This window comes from Heterostelium album (assembly GCF_000004825.1).
Source record: "Heterostelium album PN500 unplaced genomic scaffold PPL_scaffold1, whole genome shotgun sequence".
Lineage (NCBI taxonomy): Eukaryota > Evosea > Eumycetozoa > Acytosteliales > Acytosteliaceae > Heterostelium > Heterostelium album.
Window position 1 is genome coordinate 773,380 of NW_008805063.1, and position 15,478 is coordinate 788,857.

At 29.3% G+C, this 15,478-nt stretch overlaps 4 protein-coding genes across 4 annotated transcripts; 3 read left to right on the forward strand and 1 right to left on the reverse strand.

Annotated features, from left to right (window-relative positions):
• Positions 1-156: 156 nt before the first annotated feature.
• mms19 (putative DNA repair and transcription protein) lies at positions 157-4,273 on the reverse strand (the record flags this gene model as incomplete). Its single annotated transcript, XM_020571405.1, has 12 exons — positions 157-336; positions 432-698; positions 859-1,032; positions 1,107-1,484; positions 1,615-1,829; positions 1,920-2,193; positions 2,279-2,475; positions 2,546-3,044; positions 3,130-3,217; positions 3,322-3,565; positions 3,697-4,077; positions 4,189-4,273. 12 exons carry the CDS (start codon positions 4,271-4,273, stop codon positions 157-159), a joined length of 2,982 nt encoding a protein of 993 aa, XP_020438679.1.
• Positions 4,274-5,388: 1,115 nt separating this feature from the next.
• Positions 5,389-7,523, forward strand: PPL_00376 (uncharacterized protein; the record flags this gene model as incomplete). The annotated part of the gene is made up of 6 exons (XM_020571406.1): positions 5,389-5,435; positions 5,523-5,674; positions 5,813-6,014; positions 6,120-7,158; positions 7,223-7,375; positions 7,515-7,523. The coding sequence occupies 6 exons, from the start codon at positions 5,389-5,391 to the stop codon at positions 7,521-7,523; spliced, it is 1,602 nt and encodes a 533-aa protein (XP_020438680.1).
• A 286-nt stretch (positions 7,524-7,809) lies between these two features.
• Positions 7,810-10,715, forward strand: PPL_00377 (uncharacterized protein; the record flags this gene model as incomplete). Its single annotated transcript, XM_020571407.1, has 4 exons — positions 7,810-8,801; positions 9,036-9,408; positions 9,504-9,775; positions 9,929-10,715. 4 exons carry the CDS (start codon positions 7,810-7,812, stop codon positions 10,713-10,715), a joined length of 2,424 nt encoding a protein of 807 aa, XP_020438681.1.
• A 2,619-nt stretch (positions 10,716-13,334) lies between these two features.
• On the forward strand, positions 13,335-15,422 carry PPL_00378 (uncharacterized protein; the record flags this gene model as incomplete). Its single annotated transcript, XM_020571408.1, has 7 exons — positions 13,335-13,342; positions 13,529-13,569; positions 13,628-13,805; positions 13,876-14,287; positions 14,356-14,448; positions 14,521-14,759; positions 14,837-15,422. The coding sequence occupies 7 exons, from the start codon at positions 13,335-13,337 to the stop codon at positions 15,420-15,422; spliced, it is 1,557 nt and encodes a 518-aa protein (XP_020438682.1).
• Positions 15,423-15,478: the final 56 nt, after the last annotated feature.

Genomic DNA, 15,478 nt, shown 5'->3' on the forward strand with positions numbered 1-15,478 from the left:
ATAATCTGTATATTATCTTTTGTTTTGAATCAATTATGTTTGTTTTACTTTTTAAGATCTCAAGCAATCATGATTATTTTGTTTATTTCTGTTAATAAATAGATCAACATCGATAGTTTTGCTATCAGTTTATAAATAAAGAATGAAAGATATAGTTTATTGCAAGATAAACCAACTGTTTCTACATTTGGTGGCTTCTCTTCTAACCAATCTCTTCTTATCATCTAAAGCTGGAACTATACCGTTGATAACTTGATTTCTAAATGGATAGATCTTTGGATATGGAATAGCTCTTGAAATTCTTGTTAATATTTCTAAACTCGATTGTCTAAATGTCTGTATATTCAACAAAAAGGTAATTGTAAATAAATCAAACCAATTAGTATTTGTTAAAGAGAATATGAGATTGAGTTATTTATCATTTAACATACCAATGATTCACCATTGACAGATATCTTAATTAATGTTGGGATGAGTGAATCCAAATGTGAACTGATTGAGGTTGATGCTTCATCGACCAACATCATTAGGGTTTGAAGACTAGAGTTTAATAGATCTCTTTGATTCGAGTGTAGTGAGTGCAAAACTATTGGAAGAACCTCTTGTAGTTCTCCCAAAAGAACCTCCTTTGGTACATTTCTCAATAGATTGGTGATTGCAACCAAAAACTGTGATGATACTGTTTCATTCTTTTGTCTCTGGTATGTTTTGAATGATTCTAATAAAGATGGGAATAGAATAGTAAAGAATTTTTGTTTATATAGAATCTATATTGTTGTTTTTTTTTTTGATAAATATTATTAATAAGTATTTTTTTTCTAATCAAATTAAATTTATTTTTTTTTGTTTGTTAATTACCTTTACAATTGCACCTGATTTATGATCGAATGTATCATGATCACTCAAAAGAATATAGAATGATTTAGCTGCTTTTTGAGAAATCTCTGTATTTTCACTGGTGATAAGTTGTGCTAATAGTTCACCAACCTTAATGCTTTGAGGATTTCCATTGGTAACTAAACCCTTTTCAATCTATTGAAATATTTGTTAGTTTGTATTTAATATATAAAAGTATAGAATTAGATATATATATATAAATAACATACCCAAATCAATAAGTTTAAGGCTTGGGTTTTGTTTGTTGATGAACTTGAAATCAATTGCTCTAAGTGATCCAAAGGTAGGTCGGTCTGATCGGTTTGTTTGTTGATAATAGAACCATAGCATATAGCACAGGCATTTGAAATCGACTCTTCAACATTGGAATCCAATGCTCTGCTCATTAGCATCTCTTTGAGTAACTTGTTGGTCGACAGTTCAAATTTGCTCTGTGAAATAACACTAGTAAAGATTGGAATCAAAAGCTTCGCTTGTTCTGTTGCATCGCTTGAGAATGGTTTGAACTCCTTGTTGATTTGCAGCGCTGAAAGATCACCATTCAAATAAATATTAATAAATAATTCTATTGCTTCTTTTTTGTTGTTCTAAATAATAATAATAATAATAATAATAATAATAATAATAATAATAATAAGTTAGTCATAACTAGTTAGGTTGTGATAATATTTTAGTATTTGAATAGGTTACTTACTCTTTTGATGTATTTTGAATAACAGAATGTATCATTGAGATAGCAGGTTTCATTATACCAAGAACTTGATCTTTTTGTTCTTGACTATTAACGTCCAATGAGAATACTTGTTCAAACAATTCCTTGACCAATGGAAGTAGTATCTCTCTATAACAAATGGTCATTGTTTGTTCATCGATAGAATTGCTAAAAGTGTTCTCCAAACTCTGTAATACCAATAGACTGTTTTCAAATTCATCTAAAAAGTATTAGTAATTAAGTGTAAAAGTGTAAGTATCAGTGTATATTGTTGTTTGTATTTGTATAATGAATATTAATATAACTTTACCATTGTTAATATATTTCTTTTTAATACTATGTTCAAGTAATGTCTTAATTTGAGGTATTACACTTTGTAATAAAGGTTGGTGTGTACACAACTGTGAGAATGCCTCCAAGTAATGTTTACTCTCTGATACGTTCTTTGATTGATTGGCATTGATCATCTGTAAGAGTGTTGGTATAGCAAACAAATTCATCTGTTCAACCTGTTCCAATTTAGTGATTGACATGAGTGCTTCTAAACTCTTATTTCTAAATATCTGTATTAATAACCAAACTCCCTAAACTAAACTAAAATAAACTTCATTAAACAACCATCTGAATACAATACCTCTGACTTTCATCGGAATCATTCAACAATCCAACTAGATCCTTAATAATAGATTGTCTCTTTTCTTGATCTAAAACAAAAGTGATCGGTACCGATGTCTTTATATGCCTGGTTACATATAGATTGGCAAGACAATCCACTGCCAGTGTTCTAACCAATGCAGATGAATTCGAAAGTAATCCAATGAATAAATCATATAGCTTATCTTTATATTCTTCTAAAGGATTGATTTCTATAATAATAATAGGTAAATATATGTTTGTTAATTTAATAAAAGTTATCGATAAATTTATAAATCATACCTTTATCTATATTTTCATTATTATATTGGAACGAAATATTATTGGCTTTCAATAGATCGTTGAATAATCCGATGATTGAAAGTTGTTCGTTTGCCTTGTGGATGGGATCGTCAGAGAGGTGCAATGATAGTTCTTTGAAGAAATCGATGATCGTCGGTAGAATGTGAGAGAGAACGATTCTGGAGGATTTGACAGATGCACTGACCGTCTGGAAGAGAATAGAGGCACAACTGACCGCCAACTTTGAATCCTGTGATGTTTTGATGTGGTGGAGACACTCCTTGTCAACCATCGACAAGAATGACTGAAGTGTTTCCTGATCTGCAGCCAACACTCTTGTCAAGTAGAACATTGTCTTTTTAGATTCGTCAATGACGGTCGCACTCTTTTGTGTGAGAATCTGTGTTCTCAAAGTTCCCCAAATATCATCGAGATGTGGTCTCAGTGCAACCGGTCCATACTTTGAACAACAAAACAATAATGTTTTCAATGATTCAATCTATAGTAGATAACAAAGAGTATAAAGAAAGATTAGTTATTTTCACTTGAATCTATAGGATGATCATCATCATTTGAATTGTTACCTTTGTATCAACAACATTTGAACATATCTTATCAATTAAAAATGGAATACAATGTTCAGCAAAATATGTAGATGCACCAAAACAATTCCTATATTATAATAATATCGTTATGATTAATAATTGTTTGTAACATATATTGATAAATAGATGCTAACTAATAACTAACTAACTAACTGAATTGAAGATACATACAATAAAGAACTAACAAGATCATCTTTGGTAATTGAATTTGGATCACCTGGTTTCGGGTTGAATGAAATCGGGAAGTAACATGAAAGTATTTCGAAAAGTGAATCTGCGAAATTCTTGTACTCTGGAATATATAATATCACTCTTGGTATCAATCTGAATGTATAAATGATATTTCTTGGATCCTTTTCACCGTCGATAAATTGAAGGAATCCTGCCATGAAATCACCTTTTAACTCTTGAATCTCTGTTTTTTTAGATATAATATATATATATATATTTAATATGAAATAATAATAAATAAATAATCCTATAGATAAATAGAACTTCTAAATCTAATAAACATGATATGACATGACATTGATGCACAAAACATACCAGTTAAATTATGTTCTAATAGATGCTCAATCAATTGTAATACCATTTTACGATGAGTTTGGACTAGTGTTGATGGATGTACCTCTTGAAAGATCGCTCTAATCATCTTTTGGTTGTGTGGGTATGGTACTTTGTGATTTACACAGAGACCGTAGACACCTTTAACTACCTCCGATGCACATGCATAGTCTTGCAGACGATCATGATAGAAAGCCGCTAGAAACTCGACTTGTGCTTCATTCAACTTTAAATCTGGCAATCTGCACAACACCTCTGACAACAATAACGTTCCTCTAGCTCTCAATATTGAATCTGTATTCTGTAAATAATCACCTAAATATTCTACTAATTGATGAATACTTAATTTATTTGCATTTATCTCTATAATATAATATCATGTTGTTGTTGTTGTTGTTTAAAACAAGTAAAGTTAGTCAAAAATTAAGTAAGTTCAACCACCACCAATAATATTTTATTTATATTTATTCATACCCAATAATAATATATTTAAAGAAGTTTGTTTCGTTTGATCATTGTTATTTATATTTATATAAGAATCTATATTTGCTTTTGACATGTTTTGTTATTAAATATATGATCTGCGCTGATCTTCAACCACACAGCAATTACAACTTATTATTATTGAATATATTATTTTTAAATTGTGTTGTGATGATATTAGAGTTGTTATCAATGTGTCGTTCGTAATGTTTCTAACAAGGTTTGACTTGAAATCGAATGCAAGATCTTAAAAAAAAAATGATTGCTCAAATTTGGGTGTGAGAATTTGAAATTTTGTTTTTTTTTTGTTTTTTTTTTACCAACAAAGTGGTGTTTGCTGGGATTTGATTTATTAATGTTTTTTTTAAATCATTAATAAATCACTAATACTAAAATAAATAGTGATAAAATAAAATAAATTTATATTATATATCAAATCAAATCAGCTATCATAAATATATAAACTAACAACACTACCATTACACACAACACAAACACACAACAACAACACTATTTTGTTTTTACTTATGTATTTATTATTGTAACTGTATTATATTATCAATAGTTGTTGTTATTATTATTTATTTAATTGTATTTTTATTTGTAATAGTATTTTTGTTTCATTTTATTATTTTAGTTGTTGTATTATAATTATTATTATTATTATTATTGTTGTTGCATCAGCACAAGCTAGTACTGGTCTACCTCCTTACCCCAAAAAGAAACCAAAATAACAAAACAATAACCACATTATTAATAAAAGCAGACAATCACAAACACACACACAAATTTCACAATCGCTCAATCCCAATCAACCAAACCAACAGTTGAATTGAATTGAATCAATCATCAATCATCAATTATTCAGTCAGTAAATAATTTAACTTTACTTTACTATAATTTAATTATTTATTTTATAATATTTGTACTTAAAAATTCTATTGTTTTATCATTTGGTATTTTAATATAAACAAAGTTCAAAAAGTTTGATCCCAATAAACAAAACAACAACACAACAACAATTCCACCATACCAATATTTAGATTACATCACCACATAATAATATCAAGAAGTTCAAAATCAAAAACACCATTTGAAAGTTCAATCAAACTCAAAACATAAAACTTCAAACTTCAAACCTCAAAGCTCAACTCAATATTAAGTTATTAGTTGGTTTGTGTCTATAGATAAATGAGGACATATCTATCAAAGAATAATGAATTATTAATAGTTATTTGGTATGTATGCCTAATAACAATCTATGAAAGTTAATTGGAAATTATTATTATTAACAATGTTGTTTGTTGTTTATAAACTATGTTTAGTATTGATAATTCAGATTGGATGATCAATGGCGATTACAGTCCGAATCGATGGGCAGCACAACATCTGGCGGTGATACACCACGCCAACTACTTGCATAATCAACAGGTACCTTACACTATGTATGTCGTGTTGATGGCAGGTCTCAATGCGAGTAAGCGACCGTTGGTATACTCGATCATCTCCAACAACAAATACTCATCGCCTTTCAACGTCAAGGGAATCAAGCTCGCCGGTCAATCGGACATTGTCGGCTCACTGCAACTCTGTCAACTGCTCTTTAAGAACAAAGAGTATCCACGTTACATCAAACGACTGATACTCTACAGTGGCAGTCCATTCCAAGGAAGTACAGAGCATCTCGCCGAACAAGCAAATCTACTGCACAACAACAACGTTTCACTGGAACTAATAACCTTTGGTGATAGTTCACATGACATCTTAGAGAATCATCTTTATCAACATTCATTTACATCATCTACAACCAACAAAAGGTATCTATCATATCAAACATTCAATTCAATTCAATCCAATACTATATTATACTATACTATTATATATCATATATGATGTTAACTAACTATCCTATTTATCTATAGTTATTATAATAAGTTGATTCAAGGAAAGAATCTATTGGTACCTAATCTTACTAGTATGAGTTGGTTGGATTCCTATAAAACAAAAATGAACAATAACAACAACAACACCAATAATAATAATAATGACAATAACAACATTAACACTAGTAACAATAACAATATTAACACTAATAACAACAATAATAATAATAATAGCAATAATATAGTGAGTAATTTAAGTGTGAATGAAGAGGATGTAGCATCAACAAGTGGAAATGGTAATGAACAATCTGTAAATAGTAGTCGCCCAAAATTACCAATAAAGAGAATTAAGATTTCAGCTTTTTTACCACAAAATCAACAACTTCGAGAACAGCAACGAGAACAGCAGCTACAACAACAACGAGAACAGCAACAACAATCGTTTTCTTCACCTTCGTCACAGTTACAACCACGACAGCAACAACAACAACATTTCCAACAATATTATCAACATTATTATCAACAACAACAACAACAACAACAACAACATCATAATAATCATAATCATAATTATAATCAACATCAACATCAACAACAACAGATTCAAAATAGTAAAAAATCATATCTACCAATGGTTGCAGGATCTACTGGAGGTTCTTGTAGAAAAGTAGTTGTTGATCTATCTAGACTATCACTTCCAAAGTCAAAGTATCATTTAGTGGTTAACTTTACACTGAGTAAACTTTTAGAAAATACAGAGGAAGAGATAGAAGCTGATGAGCAAAATAATAATGTAGATGGAAGCTCTCAAAGTCAAATAGAAATCAATAATGTACAACCCGATGACACTACAACAACAACAACAACAACGACAACCACCACAACGACAACCACAACTACAACCACCACTACGACAATGACAACAGCAACAGCAGCAGCAGCAGCAGCAGCAGCAACAACAACAACAACAAAAGATAACAACAATAATGTAGATAATCAACAACAAACACAAAAACAACAAAAACAACATAAAAAGCATACTATTTATGGTGATCTATTGTTTTTATATAAGAATAGTGTATGTTTATAGAATTTATTATTGTTAGATTATATATATTCTAATTATTATTTTGTATCAATAGAGAATATTGTTAGAATTCCCAGCAGGTAAATGTTTATATCAAAACGGTATTGTATTACCTTTGCCAGCAAGAGGTCAACTATCACTGGTGAAAATTGGTATTACAAACTATCAAATCATTTGGAGAAATACAACAACAATGAAAGTTGAAAATGTAATTATAATTATAATAATAATAATAATAATAATAATAATAATAATAATAATAATAATAATATATTGAATATGTTAACTAATTTGTTATATTTGTTTTGTTTTATAAATATCATTTAGACTATATTCTTTAATTTTAGAGAGGTTAAATATTTAAAAGTACCATCGACAGTCACACAGGATAGAATATTCTATTTCAAGTTTCCGTTGTTGCAGCATCAGCACCAAGCGAAACCAAGCTTTTTCATATGGCCGCAGTACGACGATATTTTTAGAGATGAGCTGAATCTCTTGCGTATCAACGAGATTGTTAATTCACAGAGATCGGAGCGCACCCAAGAAAAGATATCGTCGCTCGTCAAGATTATCTCTCAGAATATGTCGTCGTCGCCTCTGACACTGCCCCTACTGCAGCACATCCAACAACACCAAAAGATGATCAATAGCACCAGCACACCTCCACCAATGGCCAAGTTATTCTCCATTAAGACATCACAACTAGTAAATTCGAAGCTTGACACAAAGACACCACTTCCTGAAATCAAACTTAATCATTCCGCACTTCAACATAATAGAGAGATTAACTTTGTAAATAATAACAATAATAATAATAATAATAATAACAGTAACAATAATAGTATATCAATCAATAATAATAATATTAATAACATTGTAAATAGTAATAATAATAATAACGATAAAACATTTAAATCAGTTAGTGAAGATGGTTTGACATGGACGTTGAATCCACTACACGAGTCAAAGAAGACAACAGCGGAAATCAACAAGTTAGATGTGGAAACTGAAGGTGATGATGTTTTTGTAGATGATGATGAGGTTGTTCATCCAGTTTCATCGGTGTCCTCTTCCTCTTCATCAACGATCGATCAAATACTTAAAGAAGAAGAGGATGATGGTAATGAAGAGGTGTTGAATAGTGACATTGTAATGGCTGACGACGATGATGATGAGGAAGAAACAACATTGGTTACAAATTCAACAATTGTTGTCGACCAAAATGTTGATGTCGATGTCGAAGTTGTTAGTGGAAGCACCGGTGATAGCATTATAGCTGGTAGCAGTGAGGTTGGTGCTGACAATGATAGCGGCGCTGATGTTCCTGTTTCTTTGTTTTTGGAAACCACGAAACTAAGTCTGTTCAAGCCGAATCCGCTAACGAGCATACCGATTCCCGATCCACTGACAAGCATGCCAACAACAGCAATGCCGGCAAACAGCATAACAACAACAACTACCACTACGATAGTTCCAAGTCAAGAGATACAAAATGCCTATGACAACACAACCAAAGCGCCTGCCACAACCGCCCAAGCAGTGGCAAATGCCACTTCCACCACCACAACAGCAACCGCAGTCAACACACCCTCCACAATAGACAAAGAGATCGATCCTGATATAACCAATCTGTAAATCATATAATATATAAAGACTAAAATTATAGTTCCATAATAAAATCACTTTTTGTATTATTACAACCCAAAAATGTATTATTTGAAAAAAAAAAAAGATTTTATTCGGAGGGGGAGCTCCGAAAAGACTCTTTATTTCGAGCCACTTTTAAAATTTATTATTTAAATAAATTTATAATTCCTTTTTTAATTTTAATATTTAATAAAGATACAACAAACTATGAAAATTAGAACTAGAAACAGATCATATCTATACTCCAATTTTCAAGAAGAAGAACCAGACAATGAAATAATTATCAACATTGAAGGTATCGATTCCAATAATCAATTTTCATTGATAAACTTTAATAGGATTTTTAATCTCTATTATAAGTGTTTGGAGAATAGTGATGACCAAACGAGATCACAATGTGTAAGGTACTTTATAAAGTATTATGAATACAAGTTTCTACACTATATCGATGAAGAAGGTTTTACCAAATTCATTGTTGACGTATTCTTTGATCCTTCAATTAATGTATTCAACAACATGTCATTATATAATTGTGGTGATAATATTTCACTAATACAAGATATTTACAAAAGAATTATTAATGATAAAAGAGTAACTATTTCTTAAATTCAATGATAAAAAAAAATTATTAATACTAATTTTTTTTAACAATCAAATCAAAGAAAATAAATAGTGATCAAATAAAGAATAGAATAGAAGTCTATCAAGAATGTTGTAATTTCAAATGTATTCCAGAACAATACTTGGATTTCAATTTTTATGATTTCTACAACAGGTTATTAACAAATGATGACACCAATATCAATGAAAATCAAAATACTATCGTTAATCAAAATGAATTAGAGAAGAACGACGACGACGACAACAACAACAACAACAATAGCAACAATAACTACGACAACAGCAACGAAGAAAATTACACTGCTCTTGTCAAATCATTCATTCTACCAGAAATATTGTTGGAAAGAATCATTTCATTTTTGCTACAAGGAGGAAATTTTGAAACAAAAGAGGTTGAAGGATATATTACAATGATAGTGAGTATATTTTGAATATTGCAATGGTTTCCAAACAATTCTTTAAGCTTTCATCAAAGAAGTATCTCTAATAGCTATTATAATATTACAAGACACATCAATCTCGAAAGTAAATATTCATTGATCAAATCACCGCCATTGTTTTTTGATTATGAATCGATCAATTTCTTCAAATACGGTGAAAGTACCGAGCGAACAAATCAAATGTTTTCAAGAGTTCAAGTATTTCACATTAAATCTGATGAATACGATAGTAATACTAATGATGGTGTACGGAGACACTATTTCCGAGATAATAATAGCTTCTTCACTCAAGATGATGAACACTATTATCGAGTGTCTATTTCAAAGAATCGATACTTGACACAACTTCCTCCGATGCCTCAACTCAAGCACATCTCTATCACTGACTACCATGGATATACTGGTAATTACAGTTCATTTTTGAAAAAGATCCTCGAGAGCACACCCAATGGAGATGGTCATGGAATCGAATCATTCTATATCAATATCGATAAGGATTGGAACGATTGTCCAGACTACAGTAACTTGAACTTTTTGTTACCACTGTTATCACTTCACTCGAAAACATTGAAATCTGTCGTGATCAGCTATGATGATAGTTGCAAATACGGTGATGTAATTACACTATTGGAGATTCTAAAAGAAACGCTTTCGACAATGAAACAATATAATTACTCATTCATTATGTATGGTAACTTTAGAATGTTAAAAGAACAATGCAATAATGAAGTCGATTTGGAGGTATATCGATATCTACTTAATCAAAAAAAGATTTCAAACAAATTTGATTATGGTTTAGATCAATATGATGAAGATGACCTTAATGATATAATCTAATCGAAACAAATAGTTTTTTAAATAATAAATGATCAAAAAAAAGTTGGTTTTTAAAAAAACAAATTTTAATTTTTGTTTCATCTATTAAATTTATTTATAACTGTAGTTATAACAATGAATAAAATAGTGGTTGTAATAACTAATCGATAGATTATATTATCATATCAAAAAACTTACAAAAAACAAAACTGATAGACAAGAAAAAACATAAATAATATACAAATGATAATGTATGTATCTTAAATCAAAATCTTTAAACATTGATATGTAACAAGATGTTTCATTCCATACTATTTATATGTTGTTGTTGTTTTTAAAGCAATTTTAACACTATACAAGATATTCACTATTTTGGTTCAAGATTGTTTCATTTATATTAATAAAACTAAACATGTTGACATCAACAATAACTACTAATTAAATTTGACAATCAGAATTTGAAATTAAATGATTCTAAATTGTTATTTTTTAAATCATTCAAATAAATAGTAAATGTGTGTGTCTAAAGATAAAACTAGTTATTTTTTGCAATGTAATATACTTTTATATCTCGATGAAATTAAAGCGTAGTAATCAAATTTAAATCTTTTAAATAATGAGGTAATCAATCATAACATACCACATTGGGTATTAATTCATGCGTATCGATAATTATCTATTGAAACTAATATCAATAACCATCGGATGTGGTGATTGGGGGTAACGACTGTAGAAATATTAAGATATCATTCATATGAAAACAAGTTTGTGTGATTTTATTTTAGTTGATATAATGTTGATTGATGGTAATATAGATTACGTAAAATTTAAAAATATTTCAAAAAGATTAGTTTATTAAAATATAAAACAAAATTAATAACAATCAATTATTATGATATGCAAAATGTTAATAGTTTCAGATATTTTCTTATTGTTCACCATTTAAATGACAGACGGTCAACAACGACAGAATAAAAAAAAAAAACAACAATAACACCTCATATGAATCATTCACACATTTTTATATAATGTTAATATTATAGTTAAAACACACACAACATTCGATGGTTTAAAAGGGTAAAATGACACAAAAACTCAAGGAGTTGAATCAACTTTCTAACAACAAGTACTATTGTCTGCCCGACCTGCTAAAAATGTCATTCCAAAAGCCAAAAGATTGAACCATATTGATTAAATATGTTTTCTTCTCATCTATTAATCAAAATACAACTTGCCACTAGTGGCTTGTTATATCAATATACTATAAATTATTTAAGTATCAAAATTTAGATATATTTATTTCAATCTAATGATAGTTTCTGATCAAAAACCAAACGAATCATTCAAAAACACCCCACTACATATAAAAATAAAGATTAAATATAAAAATAAAAGAATAAACGATAGAAGGAGAGAAACAAAAGAATCAAGTGTTTGTGTTTTTGTGGTTATTCATATCATAACTAATTTTAGTTGGAATATTTTTTGGGGTAACAAAATCAAGAATTAAAGTTTGGGATTTTATTGTCGATGATATCAATAGTGTTATGTGTGTGTGTGTGTTGTTGTGTTTTGGATCAATCGGTGACGCTGATGTGGTTTTTTAACACACATCAATTTTAGAAAATCAAATAGATCGATAGATATTATCATATCATACATACATATACATATATATGATGTAAATTTAAATTTTATTATCTTTATCCATTATATCACGATGGATTGATTGATGTGAAGGTTTTTTTAATTGAGTTATTGATGGATTGATGGATGGCTTGGTTTGTGGTGTGTGTGGTTTTGACAAATCAAAAATAATTATCTAAAACTTATTAATTTTGTTTTATATTGTTTGTAGTACCTACTACTACTACTGTTTATTCTGTTTCTACAGCAGCTACAGTGTAGTGTTGCTGCCTGGAAAATTAGTTGACTGATAGCAGACTGACTGACTGAATTAGTGTCAGAATGAATGATGTTTTCCAGACTGACAGTAAAATTTACTGAAACATTTAAAAAGTGATTGACAGCCACAACTACTATCTTATTAAAGAGAAAGACAACAATCAACAATTAGTGATTTATAAATCTTTCTAAATGACTACTTTGTGCTTCTGCTATTTTTTTTAATGAATTGTAAAACAACCACAAACAAATACTAATTAAAATAAAAGAAAATAACCATTACAATTTAATCAATCAAACAATCAATCAATCAAACCAATCACTATTAATTATAACCAACCATTTTTAAACTTTATTTCTTTTACTACTACTCTTTTTTTTTTGTTTTTAAACTATTTATGGTCCAGTATAATCAATTATTCTATTTTTAATACTAGAATTGCTATTGTGTTTTTTTAAATTAGTACTGGATTTGGATGAATACCAGTTTTGACTATTCTAGAATCATCTAAACAATAATAATCAGTAAATAATCTTTGTCTGTATGTAAGTTGTATATTTTTGCTAATATAATACACCTTCTACTCTGATTCTAAATAATAAAAATTCTTAGTTGTTTAAATAATTTAAAAATAATAAAACATAGTTATATTGGATCGACAAAGAATACCAAAAAAAAAATAATAAATTAAAATTGTACCATACTAAATATAATAATAACTATATATATAAATAATGAAACTGTATTTAAATATATTTATATTTTTTATTATTTCATTTTTATATAATAATGATAATATATTGATGGTTGGTGGTATGACACCACTCGATTATCTGCAACCATCGAGTTTTTATAGTTTCAGTCAGACTGTTGACCATTTTAGCATTGGTCAAACACTGAAATTTCAACAAAGATATTGTTTAAATAGACAAAATGTTCCATACAATACTTATCCAACAAATGTATTTTGTAAGTAGAAAAAAAATTAATATTTGAAAAAATTTGTTTTAATTAATTTTTTAATTAGTGATTTTGGGTGGAGAGGGACCAATTGTTCCTGAAATGACAAGAAGAATGCCTTTCATTAGTGTGGCAAATGAATCAAAAGCATTGGTGATAGCTCTTGAATTAAGATATTATGGAAAAAGTATTCCAGTTCCTGATTTATCAACTGATAATTTAATGTATCTTTCAACTGATCAAATGTAATTATCTCAATATATATTTATTATCATCTCACTTCTTGATATTAATATATATATATTTATTTTTTAGTCTTGAAGATATTGCTGAATTTCAAATTGAATTTTCAAGACAATTTGGTTTGACTGAGGCAAAATGGATTGTCATGGGTTGTTCTTATGCAGGTACTTTGGCTGCTTGGTATCGTATGAAATATCCACATATGGTAGGTGCTGCAATTTCATCGTCGGCACCATTGAAGGCTGTCACTAGATTCGATGCCTACGATAAAAAAGTTAGGGCTGCTCTTGGTCCAAAATGTTCTTCCGCTTTCAAATCATTGTTTGATCATATTGAATATGAATTAATGGAACTTAAGAATCAATCCATTAAGGATGTATTTAGTTGCAACCGTTCAATTGATGATAGAATGTTCTTATTTATGTTATCTGAATCACTTAGTTATTCAGTACAATATAATTCAAAATTTAAATTATTAGCAAATGTATGTTTAAAAAAAAAACAAACTCTTCAATCCAATAATATTTCTAATATTTTTTTTAAATAACTAAGATATGTCCACTATTTATTAAACATTCAAACAATATGAGTGCATTGTTAGATATGTTTATTGGATATATTAAAAATATGTTTTTGTTTCAAGGTGTAAGTTAAAATTTATCTCCTAAAAAAAGAAATCAAAATCATTTTCTAATTTGTATTAATTTTTAAATCTAGACAACCTGTGATGATTATAATATTTTCACATATGCAAATACTGAAATAGATTACTCTGGAACTAGACAATGGACATGGCAGATGTGTAGTGAATATGGTTGGTTCTTGGTTGCCTCTGAAAAGAATGTAACATTGAAGTCATCACTTCTCAATGAAACCTGGTGGCAAAATGAAGTTTGTAGAATTTTATTTGGTAGACCAATGAAACCATTTGTAGAAAAAATTAATTTACTATATGGGTATGTAATTATTATTATTATTTTAAAAAAACAAATAACATTGATTCTAATTATAAAAAAATTGTTATAATCTTTAGACCTGATAATATTAAACAATTATCAAGTGTTTTATATACTAATGGAGATTTGGATCCATGGAGTACATTGTCGGTTTCAACTTCATGTGATGCTCCCATCTCTAATATCTTAAATATTGCCGGTGAAAGTCATTGCGCAAACTGGTACGGAGAAACACAAGAAGACTCTTGGGATTTAAAGAATGCCAGGTTACTCGGGAATGCATTCCTACGTCAATTTATTAAATCCGATTGTAAGAGAGACCAGTGTGAGAGAAAAGGTGGTATCTGTTTGCCCAAGAAAGATACAGAGAGAACTGCATCATCAATGTGTGTCTTCCCAGATGTACGATGCTCTGGAAACAACCGTTATTTCTCAAAGCTTGACTTGGACGACAATACCATCACCAACATAACCTATGTTGACCCAGCCGAAACAAACAACACTACCAACGATCCCAATGGATTCGACAGCGATCCCCCAACGTCGTCAGCAGCTTCCGCCACATTTCAAATCAACGCAGGAGTAGACACCATTTTTTTTCCATTCCAATGTCCGACTTTCATAACTCTATTTTCGATCATTAGCTTAATACAACTAATATAAGACTACAAACATATAAAAATACAATACTACCATAATATTTATTAAAATTCAATCCC